The 21,699-nt window shown below is 45.2% G+C and overlaps 1 protein-coding gene across 9 annotated transcripts in view; it reads left to right on the plus strand.

Annotated features, from left to right (window-relative positions):
* The first annotated feature begins 16,283 nt into the window (after positions 1–16,283).
* The window catches only part of CTDP1 (CTD phosphatase subunit 1), a 41,344-nt gene continuing 35,928 nt past the window's right edge, over positions 16,284–21,699 (plus strand). For 2 of the 9 annotated variants that reach the window (XM_033837875.2, XM_033837880.2), the window contains exon 1: positions 16,455–17,191. In XM_033837875.2, the coding sequence (XP_033693766.1) occupies positions 16,887–17,191 (305 nt within the window). In that variant the 5' untranslated portion in view covers positions 16,455–16,886. Of the gene's footprint in view, positions 16,410–16,444; positions 17,192–21,699 lie in introns of those variants that run through there. The other 7 variants (XM_033837882.2, XM_033837883.2, XM_073790843.1 and 4 more) reach the window with 7 other exon arrangements.

A 21,699-nucleotide genomic window follows, 5' to 3' on the forward strand; every position in this document is an offset into this window, starting at 1 on the left:
ACGCTGGGGAGCACCAAGCCACTCACCCAAGGGAGGGGGCGCCCAAGTGGGAAGACGCTGGGGAGCACCAAGCCACTCGCCCAGGGGAGGGGGCGCCCGAGTGAGAAGACGCTGGGGAGCACCAAGCCACTCGCCCAGGGGAGGGGGCGCCCGAGTGGGAAGACGCTGGGGAGCACCAAGCCACTCGCCCAGGGGAGGGGGCCCGAGTGGGAAGACGCTGGGGAGCACCAAGCCACTCGCCCACTAGCGTTATTTGCAGACCCTGATTTCCAGCATCAAAGGCGTTCGCTGAGCCCCGCTGCTTGCTGTTCGCCCCCAGAGAGCCCCCCTGTGCATCCTCCTGGATCCTACCGTGGGCCCGGTCCCAGACAGGGCTCCAGGCACGCACAGGTGGGCCTCTAGTTCTACAAAGGGCCCGCTTCCCAACTGCGTTATCAGCGCGAGCAGGTTCCAGATGACTGAGGGCAGCTCTCCTTCTGCATGGCTATCTGAGGGCATAAACTAAATCCGGGGGCTCTCGCGTCAGAGGCCTGGGAGAACCTGAGCGTAAGAGCTGGGCTGATTCCCTGCCGATCAGCAGGTGCAGGACTCTCAGTGCACACGTGAGAGGATCGTCGTTTCTGGAAATGAAACTGCCCGTTCTCGCTGCGGTGAAGGGCTTTTTACTGAACCCTCCCAGCACTGTCCCCGAAGCCCAGCGGCCTGAGCACCCACACAGCTTTTGCCATGTTCACACGTCACTTGTGATAGTTACTTAATAATTTTCTTTAAATTAGTTTTAAATGTAATCCTTTTTAAAACAAAAAACGTGTCCTTATCCTAAGTCAAACAAATAACATCATGGCCTTGATGTATTTGTTGTATTTTTTCTATTACACATTCAAACAAATACATAATAAATATATAAGGAATAAATTAAAATACGTTTGTCCCTATGCTGCCTAAAAAGCCTCAGCGTCTCCATTTGGGGAAATTGCTTGACAAAACAACGTTTGCCTTTAGAGAAGCGGGAGGACCCTGAAATCCAGCACCAAAGCCCGGCCACCCCCACCGGAGCACAACTCAGGACGAGGCTTCGCAGAGAAATTCGCTGAAGGAATGTCTCCATCTAGTGGCCGTGACCTCTCATTACACCGAGAAGCGAGCTCCTGCTAAACATGTTAGGCCCCGGGTTTCCTTCTGGGGGAAGTGACAAGAGTTCTTGAGTTAGAGAGCGCTGACGGCTGCTTACCTTTTTGAATATACTAAAACCCACTGAACTGTACACTTTAAAGGGATGAATTACATGGTAGAAATTATATGTCGATTTTCAAAAAAGAACAATTGTGAAAGGATTCAACGTGAGCAGAAAGAGAAAATCCTGCCTCTGCCTCCTTTGGTGAAGTTAAATTATCTAGAGCATGGCGGCGAGGCTGTCTTTTTCTCTGCTTTGTCTTGGGGACATGAAGTTTACATCCAGGGGCCCAAAGTCTTCAACAGAAATCAGTTTCTTCATGTGTTTGTTTGTAAACCACAGCTACGGTTCCTACTAAACACAATTTTCCCAGGATTCCTTAGGCTGCTATTCTAAAAAGGTGTTTCTTTTTAAGGCCATTTCACCCTAAAACAAAAAAGTGCTTTCAAGCTGCAAGTACACATATCTGAAACGTGCAGCCTGTGCTTTGCTCTTGCTTCACGGTGGAGCTGGTGGGTGTGGTTAAATTATGATGTTTTATTCTAAGGGGAGGCTGAAAACATCTGCTCCTTGATGGAAACCATGTGTTATTACAAGACGCTACGTCAGGCAGTTTAACACGATATAGTCCTTACAATTACACTTACTAAACAGAACCCCATTACAGAATTCCCGCTAATGTTCTCATCACACACCAACTCAAGAACCTTCCCCTGTAACTCATAGGGGATTGATCAGTGCAATTATCTTGTAAAGGTCTTTGTCAGTGGATTCAAAATAACCGGAAACAGTCATTATTATTATTTAGGGTTCAAGTGTTAATTTTCCAGCCTCACGCAGCTACAGGTATGGGTAAAGTGGAAAACAAACGCTTCTGTGCACAGCACATTTTCTGGGACGGAGGGCACTGGGAGTGGCCTCCCACCCTGCCGGGAGCGCGCTCCCACTGCAGCGCCTGGAAACGTGGCCCCGAGAGCTCCAGGGAAGCCAACATGACCTTAGTTCTGCTAAGGGCACAGCTCACGTCTTCATGCCCTAAGCTTGTCTCCCTCATCTGGACGCTTAGGAGAAGGTGCCCTCGTGCGTGGGGTCTGAGAAGCTCCGGCCCCGATCCGCCCCCCGGAAGGGCTTTGCTGCCCCCCTGCTGCAGAAGCGGGGCAGCCGTCCAACCTCGGTGCCTCAACCAGAGCCATGGGGGCCTGGGCAGGGCCGGAGGAGGAGCCCGAGCAGCGTCTGGGGACACAGCTCTGACGGCCACACAGCTTCACCTCTCCCCTGCCCAGACCTGCTCCCGCTGCGTTCCCCTCACATCACACACCTCAGAGCCCATCTGCACGTCAGCCACAGTCAATATCGCGCAGGACAGCCCTTCGCAACAGAGACTTCTTCAGCCCAAAATGTCAGTAATTCTCAAGTTGAGAGACCCTGTGCTAGACTGGCCCAGGAAAAGGAGCAGATGAGCAGAACAATGAGCAGAACTGGCAGTGAAAGAGGGGCTATCACGACCAACCACACTGACAAGAATTATAAGGAAGTATTCAGAACTTTATACCAATGAAGATGAAATGGCAAATTCCTAGAAAGACACAAATGATCAAAACTGACTCAAGAAGAAATAGAAAATTGGAATGGACCTATAACAAGAAAAGAAATTCAACTGGTGATTTTAAATCTTCCCAGAGAAAAGCTCAGTCCCAGATGGTTTCAACGGTGAATTCCATCAAATATTTAGAGAAAAGCTCCTTCAGAAAAAAAGAGGAGGTAACACTTCCCAGCTCATTCTACGAGGCCACCACCACCCTGACGCCAAAGCCAGACAAAACGTTACAAGCAAACTTCACACCAATCTCTCTCACGAACTTTAACACAAAAACCCTTAGCAAAATCTTAGCAGCATATAAAAAGGATTATAAACCACGACCAACTGGAATTCATCCCAGGAATGCAGCTTGGATGAACATCTGAAAACCGATCAATAGATAGGTGTGGAAAAATCTCACTGACAAAATCCAACACCTATCCGTAATGAAACGAACAGACAAAAACCTCTCAATAAACAAGGAAGGAACATCCTCAGCCTGACACTGGGCATGTAAACAGACCTACACGTCATAGTCAGGGACGTGCTTTCCCTTCCTAAGATCGCGAACAAGCCCAGGATATCTGTTCCGGCCACTCCCACTCAACGCTGTGCTGGAGGTCGTAGAGAGCGATACTTGCTCCGCCAGAAAGGAAGGAAGAGAATGAGAGAATGGAAAATAAATTGAAGCATGAAGATTGAAAAGAAGTAATAAAACTGTCTATTTACAGATGACCTGATCCTGTATAAAGAAAATTCTAATATAATAAACTCACTAGAACTAATAAGTGACCTTATCAGGATTGCAGGATACAAGCCCATTGTGCAAAACTCAATTCTATTTTCATATACAGTTGACCCTTGAACAACACAGGTTTCAACTGTGAAGGTCCACTTACATGCTGATTTTTTAAAATAAATTCACATATTACTGTAAATGTATTTTCCTTATGATTTTTTAATAAAATTATCTTTTTGCTAGCTTACATTTTATAAGAATACCACATATAAATATATATAACATTACAAAACATGTGTTAATCGACCGTTCATGCTATCGGTAAGGCTTCCAGTCAACATTAGGCTATCAGTAGTTAAGTTCTGAGGAAGTGAAAAGTTATACATAGTGTGACTGCATGGGGGGTTGGTGCCCCTAACCCTCGTGTTGTTCAAGGGTCAACTGTACTATCATCAAACAACCTGAAATGAAATTAAGAAAATAATTCCATTTACGATAGCATCAAAAAGAATACAATACCTAGTATTAAATGTAAAAAAGGAAGTGAAAGATTAATTCACTGAAAACTATAAAACATCACTGAGAAAAATTATAGAAAATTTACATGGAGGGACATCCCATGCTCACAGATTGAAAGATTCAATAGTATTTATAAGTCAATTCCCTACAAATTGTAGAGATTCAATGCAATCAGTATCAAAATCCCAGCATATTTTTGTAGAAATTGACAAACTGATCCTATTAATTACATAGACATGAAAAGGACCTAGAATAGCCAAAACAATTTTGACAAAGAACAAAGTTGGAGAACTTACACTATTGGATTTCAAACTTACTATAAAGCTATAGAAATCGAGATCATCTGGTGTTAGCATAAGGACAGACATAAAGATCAATGGAACAGAACTTGAAATTCTAGGATGTTCACGGTCTATATCATAAAATTTAACACAAAATAACATTTTAAAGAGTCACTGGAGAGAGATTTCTTCCTGTTAAGGACTCTCAACCCCATAGTATATTTTCACGTCTGTCTTGTGCTGGATTCAGAGGATGGATTGACAGGCGAGGACTCCAACCCACTCTCTCATGTGAATTACACTAAGACGGTCATCTTGGGACCTGCTTTTTATAAACTCTCTCTCCAGCGGCTGTAATGGAAACTTGGCAGTCATAAGATGAGAAGCATATTAGGAGGTAATGTGTATGAAAATTACACGCGGAATTTATGCAGGAAGATTATTTCCCCTAACAGAACATTTTACTTTTTATTATGAAAGTTTTCAAACATGCAAAAATACTGACGTTTCTCTTACCCTTCTCCAGCAATTATCAGTACAGAACCTATCTTGTTCAATCATATGTACCATTCACTAAACCTGATTATTTAGAAATAAATCCAGGTATCCTATTATTTCATCTGTAAAATATTTCAGCACACACCTTTAAATGATAAAGATTCTTCTTAAACCCATAGGCAAATAAAGCATCAATAATCTCCTATAGGAATTTAAAAAATAGAAGAAATCCGTAAGCTGCACGGACTCTGCATTCAGCCTATAAAGGCCAGCGTTCTCGTTTAACAGCCTTTTTACACCCATCTGATGATGTAAAATCAAATGAGTCTCATGCTCATTTTCCCAAAAAATATACTTTTTGCAGCAGCAAAGCGAATGTTACAATATGCAGTGGTCAGGAGCCTGCCGTCCTGCTGTTCCAGAGGGAATACGTGAGATAAAATGAACACGGCGGAGCCCGTTAACTCATTCCCTCTCATGTAATGCACTGGGCCCGTCTCAGACCTAGAAAAGCTGACCATCAATCCAGGAGGGCTGACTGTCTAGTTCTGAACCTGATAAATTTTCACATGAAAACTTGTGGCTTGGAGTTGTGAATCAGATTCACTGTAAACTATGTTTTCTTAACACCCAACTTGAAATAATAATTTAAAAAATTAAACCTGGGGCTTCCCTGGTGGCACAGTGGTTGGGAGTCCGCCTGCCGATGCAGGGGACACGGGTTCGTGCCCCGGTCCGGGAAGATCCCACATGCTGAGGAGCGGCTGGGCCCGTGAGCCATGGCCGCTGAGCCTGCGCGTCCGGAGCCTGTGCTCCGCAACGGGAAAGGCCACGGCAGTGAGAGGCCCGCGTACCGGAAAAAAAAAAAAAAATTAAACACGAGCCATATGGGAAGGCTCCAGTCGTAAAATGCTTCCATTCCATCTCTACCCCACTATAACTGACAGTATACCTGGTGAGGATGCTGAGAAAACCAAATCCTTCTAACTCTGTGTACTGTCACTAGACTCATAATCTCATGCGCTATTCCAGTAGAACCAAGCAGACTTCATAGCATCTCCCTTTACTGGGAAGTAAAACAATAAAGAGAGCAGGGAGAATCTGTCTGCTTCTTCTCTCATGATTACCTAGCTGCTCCGAAGGGCTGGGAAAGGCTCCTGAGAAGTCACGGCTCGTATGAGAAGCATCCTGGACGGTCTCGGCCGGCATGTGTGCGGGCTCTGATGTACACCCGCTATTCTGGTATTTTTCTGGGATTGTCTAAAGGGACTGTTTCTGACTCACGGTGAGAAATCAGCCCGCACAGCACACCAGCTGCTCTCATGGTAACAGGGCCACAGACGTCCTCATCCCTAGTGACTGCCTTCTCCTGAACACGAGAACCATTTCAGTGTTCCCGGCTGTCTTTTCCTTTCCAAAATGCACACCATGTGTACTACTGCCCTCTTTATAAAAGAAATGGTAGAATGTTCCTTGTAGCCAAAATAACTTTGTTTTCATTATTTGTCTGTTCTCAAAGAGCCATTTTACTGAAAGTAAAATGCTATATAGCCAAGCCTATGGGAGCGGTAAAAAGAGTCAGTAAATCGCTGCTAAGCTAGAATAGTCCCAGTCCTTACACGCTTTATAGAATAGATTTAATTGGTCTGTGTACTGTGTTGTAGAGTACAATTATTCTCATCTATCATGTAATAATATCCTATATGCAGGTGTATTGGTGGTTTGTAAATACCTTATCTTATGCAGATTTCTCCTCCAAATGACTTAAAATTCTTAAGTCACAATTATCTTTTTCCCAGATACGTCAATAGTGCTCTCCACTGACAGGAAATTTCTCTATTTCCACCTTTTCCCTCTGCCCCACTCGCCGAAACAAAAGGGGCGGTGAGCACATGACTCCTCTAAGACCAGTACCTTCAAATATAGACCAAAAAAGGGAGAAAACCAGGTGGGGAAATAGAGGGGAAAAAACCAGTAGGGGAGGGGGGTGGGGAGAAAGGGAACGTCTTCTCCTTTGGTCATTTGATCCAGTTTAAAACAAACAGAGAAGAAAAATCAAAGAGAAGAACTTCCACTTTGGGTGGTAGGGCAGTGTAGAAACTCTGACGGGCCCCTCACACTACAAAACAATTAGATTTTTGTCTAGGACTTAATTTTCCATGTCAGTATTGGGCTTGGAGGAAGTAAGGGACATCCTGAAGTCTCTCAACTCAAGGAAATCCTAATGAGGGATCCAGGAGGGAAACTCCAGTAAGAAAATACAAGACGCAGGGTTGCCCTCAGAGAACTTGCCAGTATCAGAGCTACCTAAGGTTGCAGAGGTGGGGAGGGTAAGCCTTGGGCTCCTGGCACAGCAGGAGAGGTGAACTCTAGACTCCTACCCTGGAAGGGTCCAAAGTGTCCTCATCTTGGGCCCTCTGGCTCTCGCCATAGCAAATGTCACAAGGATCTCCACAGATGCTCAACCAAATATGCGCTCACCAACAGCACCAACCATAAAAGGAAACACAGCTTCTATACATAAGAATGGGTAGGAACAACTACAAATACAAAGCAGACTCAGACCCACAAAGACATCAGTTACTCAAATGACCAGAATCAGAATCTGACAAATTAGGTGTGAACCTATAAAAGAAAAAAGAAAATTGCAAAAATTATAAGCAAGCATTGTAAAGATAGGCTATAAATGAACAGGCATGTTTGGAAAATATCCAAACAGAACTTTCATAAATGCAAAAAATAATTTTTGAGGTAAAGCTTCAAAAGATGCGTTAGACAGCAGATTCCACACAGATGAAGTGAGATTAATCAAGTGCAGCCAATGTTTGATGAAATTGCCCAGAATGCTGGACAGAGAAATAAGAGGAAAAACTTTTAAAAGACTGAGAGATGATTATAGGATAAGAAATTTCAACAAGTATCTACTCAGAGTTCCAGAGAGACTAAAGAGAAATACTTAAAGAGATAATGCTTGAGAATTTTCAAGAATTAATGAAATCCATGAATTTACAATATATTTCAAACAGTATAAGCAAAAAGAAACCTACCATTAGACACACAAACAAAATTACAGAACCCCAAAGACAAGGAGACTTATCACCTACGAAGCCACAACCAGGTTAACAGACTTTCAACAATAAAAAATGGAAACCAGAATCTAATGAAATCTCTTCTAAATGAAAAGAGCCACTGTCACTCTATAGCTGTTTGTCTACCAAGATTACCTTTCCACAGTGAGAGCAGAATACAACATTCTCAGATAAACAGACACTGAGAGCTTAACTCCAACAGAACTTCACTAAAGGAATTCTAAAGGATATATTCCAAGGTGAGCCCTAATCCCAGAGGGAAGATGTGATTTATTTACAACACAGTATATACAAATGTGTATGACATGTACATGTCATATGTAGATTATATATTATACAAATATTTTAGGTATCTATCATTTTAGTAGAACCTGTTTATTTTCATTGGAATGTATCTCTTTCATAATAAATTGTTACCCAAAAAAAAGGAGGATATGAAATGTTAAGGAAAAAATGATGAGAAATAAATTGGTAAACATATGTTAAAGCAAAACATTGTCTAGAAAATAATGTCTAATTTGGGAATTGTAAAAAGGTAGAACTGAAATATTAGACAATTATAGTGTATAAGTCTGGAGAAGAACAGAGGTATAGTGTTTTAAGATCTATATATTGTTTGGAAGGAAACTGGAATATTCACTTTAAATTTATTAAGTTAGGAATACAAGGTTCTTTTGGCTTCCAATTCCAATACGTGTGTGTGTGTGTGTGTGTGTGTGTGTGTGCGCTTCCCCACACCAACAAGAAATTCTCAGATGCCAGTAGGATGTCCAAGAATTCGAAATCAATCCTGATGCTGTCTCCCTGGAGATAGAATCAGATTCTACAGGTTAAGGTTCAGTCCCACAAGACAGCCCTCCACTTCAGACTCCAGTCAAAAGCCCAGGTTTCATGCTCCTGACCCACCGGTTACAAATTCGAGATCCCAATGACCCCCTCCAACTCAGGATGCCAATCACAAGTCCAGTTGTTACTTGTACTTCTGATCAACTGGCTATGAATCAGAGGTTCCCACAACCCCCCCACCCCTCAGGTTGGATTAATTTGCTCGAACAGCTCACAGCACTCAGGAAAACCCATTTTCTTACTGGATTACCAGTTTGTTACAGAAGGCTATGGAGAAAGGATACAGATGAACATCCAGATGGGAGAGATACACAGGGCAAGGTGTATGGGAGGGGCGTGAACCTTCCATGCTCCCTCCAGATGCACGACTCTGCCAGGTCTCCACATGTCCACCAACTGGGAATCTCTCCAAATTCTGTCCTTTCGGGCTTTTATGGAAGCTTCGTTACTTAGGCACAATTGATTAACTCATTGGCAGTTGATTCAACCTGCAGCCCATCTCTCCTCCCTGGAGTTCAGGGTGGAGGTGGGGATGGGGTGAAAATTCTAACCCTCTAATCATTTGGTTGGTTCTCCTGGCAACCAGCCCCTACCCTTAGGTGGGGCCCTACTGAAAGTGTTTTCAGGAACTAAGGACAAGAGACCAAATATTATCCCATTGTTCTTATCACTCAGGAAATTCCAAGGGTTCTGGGAGATGTGATCCAGGCACTGTGGATGAAGACCAAATATATATTTCTCCTATAAATCACAATACACAAAGGTAAAACTTCAATGGTGATCGCCAAAATAAAAAAAAATGGAGTAAGAAAAAATATAAGAAAATAAACAGAAAACCAGATCTCAATATATCCCCAAAGGGAAAAAAGATGATAAGGGAGAAAAGATATCCAAAGAAAAATTGGAAGGTTAAATATAAATGTACTGGACTTTCCAACTAAAAGGTGGAGATTGTCAGAATGAATTATAAAAGTCTAGCTAGATGCCATTTATAGGAGAATACCTAAACTTAAGGTGTAAAAACTCTAAAAGTAAAAGTGAAGTATATACCAGGCAAGCATTTATTAAAAAGAAGTTAAAACAGTTATATTACTTCAAGCAAAAAACATTTTAATAGATAAGCATTATTCAGGATACAGAGGGCTCTACATAACAAAAAGTTTCAATTCCTCAAGGATATAAAAATTTTTAACATGTATGCCTTAATAACAACCTCTGCCCCCAACCCATTTGTGTATGTATGCGTACAATTGTGTGTGTACACACAAAAAATTAATAAAACTACAGAGAGAATTTGGTAAATCCACTATCATAGTGAGAGGTTTCAACATGTATCTCTCAATCACTGCTTGGTCAATCAGGAAAAAAACATGGGAAATTTTAATAACACATTCAACAAGCTTAACTTATTGAGTAGATATAGACTCCTGATTCAATAAGGAAAGATGACACATTCTTTTGAAGTACATATTAACCATATACCGGAATTATGTTAACTGCATTAAATTTCAAAGAAGTAGTATCATTCAGATTATGTTATCTAACCATAATGCAATTAACTTAGAAGTCAACAACAAAAAGATGGAGAAAAATTCCCATGCTTTGGACATTTTCAAATATACTTCTAAATAACCCATTTGTCAAATAAAAAGATCATAATGGATATAAATGAATAATTGAATAACTGAAATGAAAAAACTATATATCCAGACTAGTGAGATGAAGCAAGAGTGATAATGCAATAGCACACAAATGGCATTGAAGTTTTACTTAAAAAGAAGACAGGCTAAAATTAATGCTTTAAACATCCAATTTAAGATGCTAGAAATAAGAATGAATCCAAATAAATTGACAAAATTCCTAGAAAATGCGATTTCCGAAATGACTCAAGATGAAATAGAAGGTGTGAATAGACCTATAACTAGGAGAGAAATTGAATCATCAGGGTAAAATCTTCCCACAAGGAAACAGCAAGACCAAAAGGTTATAAAGGCTAGTTACACCAAACTTTCAAGAAACAGGTCATTCCACACTTACAAAAAATCTTTCAGAAATAGAACTAGAAACAGAAAAGAAAAGCTCCCCAACTCATCTCATGACACCTACTGGCCTTGAAATCAAGTTAAATAAGGATAATATAGAGGAGGAAACATATGGACTATTCTCACTCATAAACATGGAATGTATAATTTTAGTTACATAAACAGAATTCATATATCTGTTATGTGTGCATATGTGTATATGTACATATACGCATATATAATTTTAACAAAAGAGAAAGCCATATGATCCCTCAAAAGATGCAGAAAACATCTGATAATATTCTAAAATAGTCATAAGAATCTTTTGAGAGACTATGAATAGACTGAATATACAATAGACTGAATATACAATATATTGTATATTGTAATATACAATATACAATATATATACATATACATGAATATACAAAAAACACTCATCACGTGTCTTTCCTAATGGGGAAATGTTGGAAACATTCCCCGTAAAATGTGGGGTAAAACAAGGATACCACAATAACTGATCCTGTTATATAACTGATCACTGCAGTATAGGGATAAACTAGCACATTAAGACAAGAAAAGAAATAAAGCTATAAAACTTGGAAAGGAAGTAATAAAACAATTATTTGTAAATGATATGAACTCCTACATTGAAAACTCTGAAGAATCTACTGATATACTATTTAAAATAAAAGAACTTATTAAGGTAAATGGGTATAAGATCAGTTCACGAAAATCTACTGCATTTTTATATACCACCAACAGTCAATTAGAAAATGTCAATTTTTTAGAAGTATCACGTATCAACAAAAGTATCAACAACAAAAAGTAAAGTTAACTAGAAATATATCTAACCAAAAATGTGCAACTCCTATATGCAGAAAATTATAAAACCTTATTGGAAGATTTTAAAGAGGGCCTAAATAACTGGAGTGATATACTGTTTGTGGATGGGAAGATTCAAATCACAAAGATGTCACTTCTCCCCAAACTGAATTATAGATTCCATACAGTTCTGATCAAAACTCTAACAGGTTTTACCAATAAACTTGACACATTAATTCAAAAATTTATGAAACAAAGGCCAAGAATAGCCACAAAACTTCTAAAGAAACTTCTAAATAAGTAAACTACTGTGGGGCAATTGCCCTCCCAAATGTCACGCCTTATTATGAAGCTACAGCAATGAAGACGATACAAGAACAACCCAGAATAGAAAGTCCAAAATAAGCTCATACCTTTATAGAGACTTACTCTGTATCAGAGACGGCACCACAGCTCAGTGAGAACAACGTAAGCTTTTCAATATATAGTGCTGGGATAACTGGTTACCCATATGGGAAAGAAATCAGATCCCTGCCTTACAACATATACAAAACATCCAGTTCTTATTATTTAAAGACTTGGCTGTGAAAGGCAAACTTTTACAAATTTTAGGAGTAAAAAAGGAAGCTATCTTTATAACCTCAGGTTAGGGAATGCACTCTTACAATTAAGGACTTCTGTTCTCAAAACAGAAGTTTTGAGAACTTGAAAAAGACAAGCCAAAAATTGGTAAATGATATGAGTAACATGTAAACAGTAAAGGATCTGTATTCAGAAACCATAAGGAACTACCACCACTCAACAAGAAAAAGACAAACAACCCAGTAGAAAGGTGAGCAACAAACTTGAATAGACATTTTGCAGAAAACAAAAAAGGTAAATTTTAAAAAACAGGAAAAGATACTAAGCCAAAAGGCTATCAGAAGAGTGCAAATTAAAACCACAACTTAATTTTAACACAGATTTTCATTTAGATTGGCAAAGATAAATAAGTCTGATAATACCAAGTTGTTGAGAATGTGGTGAGAATATAAACTGAGACAACCATTTTTGCATTATCTCATAAATCTGAACATTTGCATATCCTGATTCAGCAATTCCACACTTATGCACATATCCTCACATTTTAACTCATTACACCAAGAAACACACAGAAGTATGTTCACTGTAGCAAGTTTCAGGATATCAAAAAGCGAAAACAATCCAAATGTCCATTCACAACATCATAGATAAATCCATCCTGGCATATTCACACAATGAGCTATTATATAGAAGTCTCAATATATAAACTATACCCAGATAAAATAATATGAATAAAATTCGGATTCATAGTGATGAATGAAAAAGCCATTCAGATTTAAAAACATGATGCATTTTTATAAACCTCAAAAAAAAGTGACTACACAGTATCTTTGTGCATACATATATACAAATGCAGCAAAACACCACACAAAAGGAGAAAGACAAACATGAAGCCGAGGACGGCAGATACCTCTGGTGGGGAATCAAGGGGATAAGATGGGAGGGTAAGGAGTGCATAGGTAGTTGTAACAATACTGGTCATGTTCTAGATTTTAGATTGGCGGATATGTTCATTTTAGGGTTACATAGTCTTTGGTATGTACATAATTTACATAATTTTTAAATGGGGGGAGAGAAGAACAAAGGGAGAGAGAGATCCAACTAAAGACCATGACAGGTCTACCTCAGAGTATCACAGGTTTGGTTCCAGACCATTGCAGTAAAGTGAATATTGCAAGCCTCACAAATTTTTGGTTTCCCAATGCAAATAAAAGTTATGTTTACATTATACTGTAGTCCATTAAGTGTGCAATAGCATTATGTCTAAAAATAAGCATACATACCTTAACTTAAAAATACTTTATTGTTAAAAAATGCTAAACATCCTCTGAGCCTTCAGTGAGTCGTAATCTTTTTGCTGGTGCAGGGTCTTGCCTGGATGTTGATGGCTGCTGACTGATCAGGTCGGGGGCTGCTGAAGGCTGGGGTTGATGTGGCAATTTCTTAAAATAGGACAGCAGTGAAGTTTGCCACATCAATTGACTCTTCCTTTCATGAACGATTTCTCTGTAGCACGCAATGCTGTTTGAAAGCATTTTGCCCACAGTAGAACTTCGTTCAAAATTGGAGTCAATCCTCTCAAATCCTGCCGCTGCTTTATCAACTAAGTTTATGTAATATTCTAAGTCCTTTGTTGTCATTTCAACAATCTTCATAGCATCTTCACCAGGAGATTCTGTCTCAAGAAACCACTTTCTTTGCTCATCCATAAGAAGCAACTCCTCATCTGTTAAAGTTTTATCATGAGATTGCAGCAATTCAGTCACATCTTCAGGCTCCACTTCTAATTCTAGTTCTCTTGCTATTTCCACCACATCTGCAGTTACTTCTTCCACTGAAGTCTTGAGTCCCTCAAAGTCATCTATGAGGGTTGGTATCCACTTCTTCCAAACTCCTGTTAATGTTGATGTTTGGACCTCTTCCCATGAATCACGAATGTTCTTAATGGCATCTAGAATAGTGAATCCTTTCCAGAAGGTTTTCAATTTACTTTGCCCAGATCCATCAGAAGAATCACTATCTATGGCAGTTATAGCCTTACGAAATGTGTTCCTTAAATAATACGACTTGAAAGTTGAAATTACTCCTTGATCCATGGGCTGCAGAATGGACGTTGTGTTAGAAGGCATGAAAACAACATTAATCTCACTGTACATCTCCATAAGAGCTCTTGGGTGACCAGGTGCATTGTCAATAAGCAGTAATATTTTGAAAGGAATCTTTTTTTCTGAACAGTAGGTCTCAACAGTGGGCTTAAAATATTCGGTAAACCATGTTGTAAACAGGTGTGCTGTCATCCAGGCTTTGTGGTTCCATTTATAGAGCACAGGTAGAGTAGATTTAGCATAATTTTTAAGGGCTCTAGGATTTTCAGAGTGATAAATGAGCATTGGCTTCAACTTCAAGTCACCAGCTGCATTAGCCCCTAACAAGAGAGTCAGCCTGTCCTTTGAAGCTTTGAAGCCAAGCATTGACTTCTCCTCTCTAGCTATGAAAGTCCTAGATGGCATCTTCTTCCAATATAAGGCTGTTTCATCAACATTGAAAATCTGTTGTGTAGTGTAGCCGCCTTCCTTAATTATCTTAGCTAGCTCTGGATAACTTACTGCAGCTTCTACACCAGCACTTGCTGCTTCACCTTGCACTTTTACATTATGGAGATGGCTTCTTTCTTTAAACCTCATGAACCAACCCCTGCTAGCTTCAAACTTCTCTTCTGCAGCTTCCGCACCTCTCTCAGCCTTCATAGAGTTGAAGAGCGTTAGGGCTTTGCTCCGGATTAGGCTTTGGCTTAAGGGGATGCTGTGGCTGGTCTGATCTTCTATCCAGACCACTAAGACTTTCTCCATATCAGCAATGAGGCTGTTTCGCTTCCTGATCATTCGTGTGTTCACTGGAGTAGCGCTGCTAACTTCCTTCAGGAACTTGTCCTTTGCATTCACGACTTGGCTAACTGTTTGGCGTAAGAGGCCTAGCTTTCGGCCTATCTCAGCTTTCGACAGGCCCTCCTCACTAAGCTTAATCATTTCTAACTTTTGATTTAAAGTGAGAGACGTGCGACTCTTCCTTTCACTTGAACACGTAGAGGCCATCGTAGGGTTAATAATTTGCCTATTTTCAATATTGTTGCGTCTAAGGGGATCGGGAGGCCCGAGGAGAGATACTGACACGGAACGCACGTCAGTGGAGCAGTCAGAACGCACACAACATTTTTCAGTTAAGTTCCCTGCCTTACCTGGGCACAGCTGTCAGCGCCCCAAAACTACAACAGCAACACCAAAGGCCATCAATCACAGATCAGCGTAACCAGTAACGACGGAAAAGTTTGCTTGAATTACCACAATGTGACACTCAAACAGGAAGTGAGCAAAGGCTGCTGCAAAAATTGGTGCCGACAGACTTGCTCCATGCAGGGTTACCACAAACCTTCAATTGGTAAAAAACGCAGTATCTGTGAAGCAAAAGAAAGCAAAGTGCTGCAAAATTATGCACGTACTACTGTTGAGTTGTCTGCCTTCCTTAAATTACGTCAGCTTTTGCTTCATGCACCTGGGGGCTCTGCCGTTGGGACAGGTGGTTATGTTCAAATCCCCCCAGAGAAAGTGCAGCTCTTCAGAAATCCTATCAAGAAAGACCTTGAAGGCCCCCGCCGACGACCACTCCCACTCCTCCCTGACGGCTCGGCTTGTCTCCACAGTGGCTCCTGGTCCCTGCGCACAGTGCACCTGGCCTCCCCAGGCGGGCACGACGGCGAGGCGGCTCCGACAGTGCGGGAAGGGCCAGACCCCGAGAAGACCCCAAAACACGCACCCCGGGGCGACGCGAGGATCCCGGCGCCCACCAAGCTCCAACCCCAGACCGCGCACAGCATGCTGGGACCACAGTCCACGACTCCCGCGAGGCACGTCGGGATTCCAAACGTCTGACTGGGATTCATGGGACAGCGGCGCGCTGCACGCTGGGCCTCGTAGTTCCACGACGGACGACCGGCCTTAGCACGTGATGGGAGGAGTTGTGGGACGTCAGCCCCTGTTGCATGCCGGGACCAAAAGCGCCTGATTGGGTTTCTGGGACACCGGCCTCTTAGTCCTAAGACACCAGCCAGCCCTCAGCGCATAAAGGGTTGTGGGAACAGCAGAGCGTTGCATGCCGGGACTTGTAGTTCTCATGACGCCGGCCCTCAGCCGGTGACGGGGACTGCGGGACAGAGACCCTCGTTGCACGCCGGGATTCACGGCGCCTTACGGGGATTCGTGGTACAGAGGGGCGCGTTGCACACCGGGACTCAGAGTCCCACGATGTCCAGCCTCAGCGCCTGATAGGGCTTCTGGGCCGGCAGCTCCGCGTTGCATGCCGACCCGCAGCCCCAGATGCCGGCGCTGATGGGGTGGATGGGGCGAAGGAACACTGTTCCCACCGGGCCCAGTCGCAGAAGCGTGGTCCTAGGACGCGCCCATTTCCCATGGCCGGCGGAGGACCTCTCGGGCCCCGCGTGGGCGTGTTTACACCCAAGCCCTCGGCGCCTGCGCGCACGCATGCGGTGGCACGTGATGTCGCACGCTGTCCCGGAAGTCGGCGCGGAACGGGTGGCTGGTGGAAGCCGGTGGTGCCGAAGGGGGAATCGTAGCGCCGCTGCCGCCTCTGCTTGGGCCGGGGTCGCCCGGTAGCCCGCGATGGGCGCCGGACCCTGAGCGCCCACCGCCGCTTTTCCACAGCGCCTCCACTCGGCTGCGATGGAGGCACCGCCCAGCGGCCGCGTTCCCGCCGAGGGCGCCCAGCCGCCGGCCGTGGCCGAGGTGCGCTGCCCCGGCCCCGGACCGCTGCGCCTGCTCGAGTGGAGGGTGGCGGCTGGCGCGGCCGTACGCATCGGCTCTGTGCTGGCCGTGTGCGAGGCCGCCGCCTCCGCGCAGCCCACCGGGCCCGCCCCTACTCGCGCCGGCTCTGGGGGCTGCGTGCGCACGGAGCGCAGGCTGAGGTCGGAGCGCGCGGGCGTGGTGCGGGAGCTGTGCGCGCAGCCCGGCCAGGTGGTGGCACCCGGGTGAGTGGGAAGGAGGGAGGGGGCTGAGGTCTAGAGGGAGTTCTGGGCTTGGGCCGGGAAGGGGTCCTGGCCCGGCACTGGGTGGGAAAGGGTCTCCGGGGCAGCAGCTGAAGGCTGCGCTCTGAGAGAACTTTGTAAGTTAGAGCCCACAGCGGCTTGGCTGCCTGTTTATCTAAGGCTGGACGGCAGTCACTGCTAGTGACTTTACTAATCAGAGGCAGCTGGCTTTTTTTAAAAAACTCTCCGTCACCGAAATTGCACCCTTTGTAAAACAGTTCTGTTCTCTTTTCTCTCTTTCTGTAATAGGTGTCTCCCCCACAAGACTTCACGTTTGTAAACTAGGAAACCTAGGGGGTCATAGCGCGCACAGGACTAATCAGGCGTACTCCATGCTTGTCGCAGTGTCAGCTGTTGGGAGGCGTGCACTTCTTTAGGTTCTAGTAAACCTTGCGAAACGTGGTTGTAAAACCTGGTGCAGTTCTGCATCTCAGCTCAGGAAGGGGGTGCGGCCTGGGCACAGGTAGGTCAGAATGAGAAGTAGTAGTGCACCCTCCTGCCACAGGCTCTTGCTGTCGTACCTCTGTTTTAATCTAGTAAAGGGTTTTTTTTTCTTTTTTAAAGTGGGTGAACCTGTCAGTTTATATCTTCTCCCTGAGTTGACCAGTGTTGCGCACAAAGGCGTGTGCGCATGACTGGTGTGGTTGCTGTCATCGTCAGGGACAGAAGCCTGGGGCAGGGGAGCATTCCTGCCTCCTGCTTAGTGGCTGGTGTGCAGCTCTCCTCTGTGGGGACCTCAGTGCCCTGGGTGCTCAGTTCCCTTTCTGCCCACCCTGGCCCTCCCCGGGGGTGGGGGGGCATCAGTCCCTGCTCCTCTCCCCGTGGCTCTAGTTGCCCCTCTGGCTTTGGAGCATCTTCTGCCTAGTCCACACAGCAGTGGGTGACCAGGATAGAACCGGCCTCCCTGGGAGTCTCGTCCCGCATCCTTTCCTCTCCTCTCCTCTCCTCTCGTCTTTGGTGGGGAGCCAGGTCCTCAGCCTTCTGCTCAGATGCCTGCCCCTGCCCACTGAGTGCATCCGCCACCAGAGCTGTCTGCCTGGCCTCCTTTAGGGGACAGGGGCTCGCTGTGCTGTGTGTGTGTGGCACACTGTCAGCGTTACTTTGAAGTCAGGTCTTACCTGACCATTGGTTGGTCCATAATGAGCCTGTAAACCTGCCAGCTAAACGATGGAGGCGCACCCTGATGCTGCTGTATCACTGTGTAGAAAAACCCTGAGGGAAAGACGTCTTCTCCATGTGGTTCTGTTCCTCTGCATGGAAAAGGCCACCAAGGCCCAGACGGGCCAGTTGCTGGTCACAGCAGTTAGTGAGACTCACGTGCATGCATGGATCAGGACAGCCAGTCCTGCAGATAGATCAGAGTAACCCAGTGAGGTCATGTAACCAATCAGCCCAGTAACTGATAGAGTGACAGGCTCCCAGCTGTGAGTAATTCTCTTTTTGGTGTGTTTTTGGTGTTTCAGGTCTTGGGGTATCTTACTGCAGTGGTTCATCGGGGGGCTTTTTGAGGACCTGAAGAGTGGTAGCATTTCTCCTGGAAGGCAGGTGTGTGGGGGAGGAGAGCACCAGCGCAGCGCCAGGCCCACCTGGCTGGAGTTGTCCTTGTCTCCATCTGCACTGTCCTCTGCAGGACTCATCCTGACCACGTCAGAGGTTGTTCTCAGGCAGTGAACAGTTGCAGGAACGTAGAAGTCCTGCCTCTGGGTGTAGTGGAAATAATCAGTAGATACTGTTGTGATCTGTAACGGGATTGCACGTTTTTGTAGTGCTTCGTGCTGTCAGGGAGAACGGGAGCTATTCTGACTGAGACAGAGGAAGGGGCTGAGGTCCCAGGAGGTTTTGATAAAACAGCACTGTCCCTGCTGAGGCTTTGCCAGGGCTTCCTCTGTGCTGCTCTCTCCTTAGGCTGCGTTTCATCCAGAGCATCCCCCTGGGGGGAAGCAGATAGAATGAGAGTCTGTTTCTGTCTTCGTAATATATATGTGGATTGAAATTATTTTGATTTGAAAATTTTCTGACAAGGCACTGCCTGCCAGAGAGTAAGTCTGTTAATTGTGTACCTGATGATGTCTTTCCCCCTCACCTGTCTGCTTTTTTTCAATTCACTCGGGTACATTGATGTCTCCAAAGGAAAGGAAAATATATGCATAAAGTAATCAGGAAACAAGTGTGGTGATGGATAAGGACCGACACGGGAGGAGGCTGTGTAGGTGCGCCTTTGCCTCTTCCATTGACATCCAGCCACCTTGATCTGTGCCTGTCTGAACCTGCCGTTTTTATCAGGGTTGTACAGTGCCGATGTTCTTAATTTCATCGTTTCTGCTTTATTTCTTGCTTCGTTTTCCTCTGTAAGAACAACTAATTTTTCAGTGTGGATTCAGGGGTTCTTATTTTATTCAGTGGCTTATGGTCCATTCCGATGACTTGCCTTGATGCTCAAGCTGTCCTGGATGTGGAAGCGGGCGCCCTTCCAGGTCCCGTTAACGTAGAGCATGGTCCTGTTTTCTGACACAGATGGCTTCTGCTCTCCCGTCCCCAGCCCTGGAGTCAGCCATTTCTCCAAGAAATCCTGCTTTCTTTCAATGGAGAATGGCATTTAGAAACCCCAATCTGGGTGCACAAAATAGTCTCTTTTCCTCCAATATTCTTCAGTACTCAGAGGTTTAGCACTTAGAAGAGATCCCGTAGCCCTCCTAACCTGTAAGCCCTGCCCAGACCCAACACCTGACAGTGACTGCTCCAGGGAGCAGCGTGCTGGGGCCCAGCTCCCTGACACTGCCCCTTCTGATACACCCTGTGCTCTCTGACCTTCCTATTGGAGCAGACACAAAAGCTAATGAGTACAAAAAAATTAGAGTTTGATACTTGTGTGTTTTGGGGAAAATAACTTGCTTAGGAATTGCATTTGATGGTTATCCTATGGATTTTCTCCAGGAACGAACCAGGAAAGCTGATCTTTATGGGTGACTGGCCTGGCATTCTGCGGCTTGTTTTTAGAGTTCACGGTGCATCAGTCCCTTGGCCGTGTGGAGGATTAGGGTAGAACACAGCCCACTCGGCGCGTTTCACCCGGCCTCGAGCAGTGTCTGCAAAGCTGGAGGAGGAAACAACTTGTGCCAAAAAGGACGTTGCTGCTGTGCTCCTATCTAATTCCCTTTCCCTCTCTCTTGTCATTTTATCTGATGCAGAAGTCATTTGGGATAGACAGTGTCGTACTCAGCTCTGGCCCTGGAGAGCAGTTCCGAGTGATCTAGTAATTGACAGGAAGTACAGTCCGCCCTCCACACCACAGGTTCCGCATCTGTGTATTCAGCCAGCTTGGATCGAAACATTTGGGGGGTGGGGGGGAAGTTCAGAAAGTTCCAAAAAGCAAAACTTGAATTTGCCACATACCAGCAATTATTTACCTAGCGTTGGCATCGTGTTGGGTATCATAGGTAACTGAGAGGTGATTTAATGTACACAGGAGGGTGCATGTAGGTTATATGCAAATACTAGGCCTTTTTTTTTTTTTTTTTTTGGCGGTATGCGGGCCTCTCACTGTTCTGACCTCTCCCGTTGCGGAGCACAGGCTCCGGACGCGCAGGCTCAGCGGCCATGGCTCACGGGCCCAGCCGCTCCATGGCACGTGGGATCTTCCCGGACCGGGGCACGAACCCGCGTCCCCTGCATCGGCAGGCGGACTCCCAACCACCGCGCCACCAGGGAAGCCCACTAGGCCATTTTATATAACGGATTTGAGCATCCTCAGATTCTGATACCTGCGAGGTCCTGGAACCAATCCCCTGCGGATACGGACGGGTGACTGTCAAGTCTGTTTCCCCTCCTTTTAATTAGGGCCGAGTGTTTCTGAGCTGCTGTACCCCGTAAGTTTCACTCCACCAGTGTGCCTACCAAGAGGAGCGGTGTGTGGAGGCTGAGCCCCAGGTCATCGCTCCTGGCCCGGGAGCTCTGGGGTCACTGGTGTTCGTGTGGCCTGCACGTTGTCACAAGGTGGCAGGTCAGTGGAGCATGTAACTAAAGTGTAAGCAGCCTCAGCGTATTTAAGCCTCCTGGGCTGGTGGATGAGCCAGTTACTGTTTCTCAGACACCTGCCGCCAGCGGCCCCGGAGGTGAGCGGCAGACTTTTCCCCAGGTGCCAAAGGGCCCACACGCACCACTGGCCCGTGAGCAGCTGTCTGAGACGCGCCTTTGAGCGGAGCAGAGCGCCTCCGGTCCCCTTGCTGGCTCCACCGCGCCGTCGCAGATGCTTCCAGGGCCCCGTTCTGCCCCTCGGGCGCAGGAGAGCAGGGCTGGCTGGGAAGGGTCCCGGCGGGGAGGGGTCTGGGAAGGTGGGTGCCCCGTGTCAGCAGTGAACGCCCCCCCAGAACTGACCGGGCAGGGAGGACCAGCTGTGGCCCAGAACCGGGCCTGGAACCCAGGGCATGGCCCGCATGCGGCCGAGGTGCCGT

Source organism: Tursiops truncatus, chromosome 13, assembly GCF_011762595.2.
Source record: "Tursiops truncatus isolate mTurTru1 chromosome 13, mTurTru1.mat.Y, whole genome shotgun sequence".
Lineage (NCBI taxonomy): Eukaryota > Metazoa > Chordata > Mammalia > Artiodactyla > Delphinidae > Tursiops > Tursiops truncatus.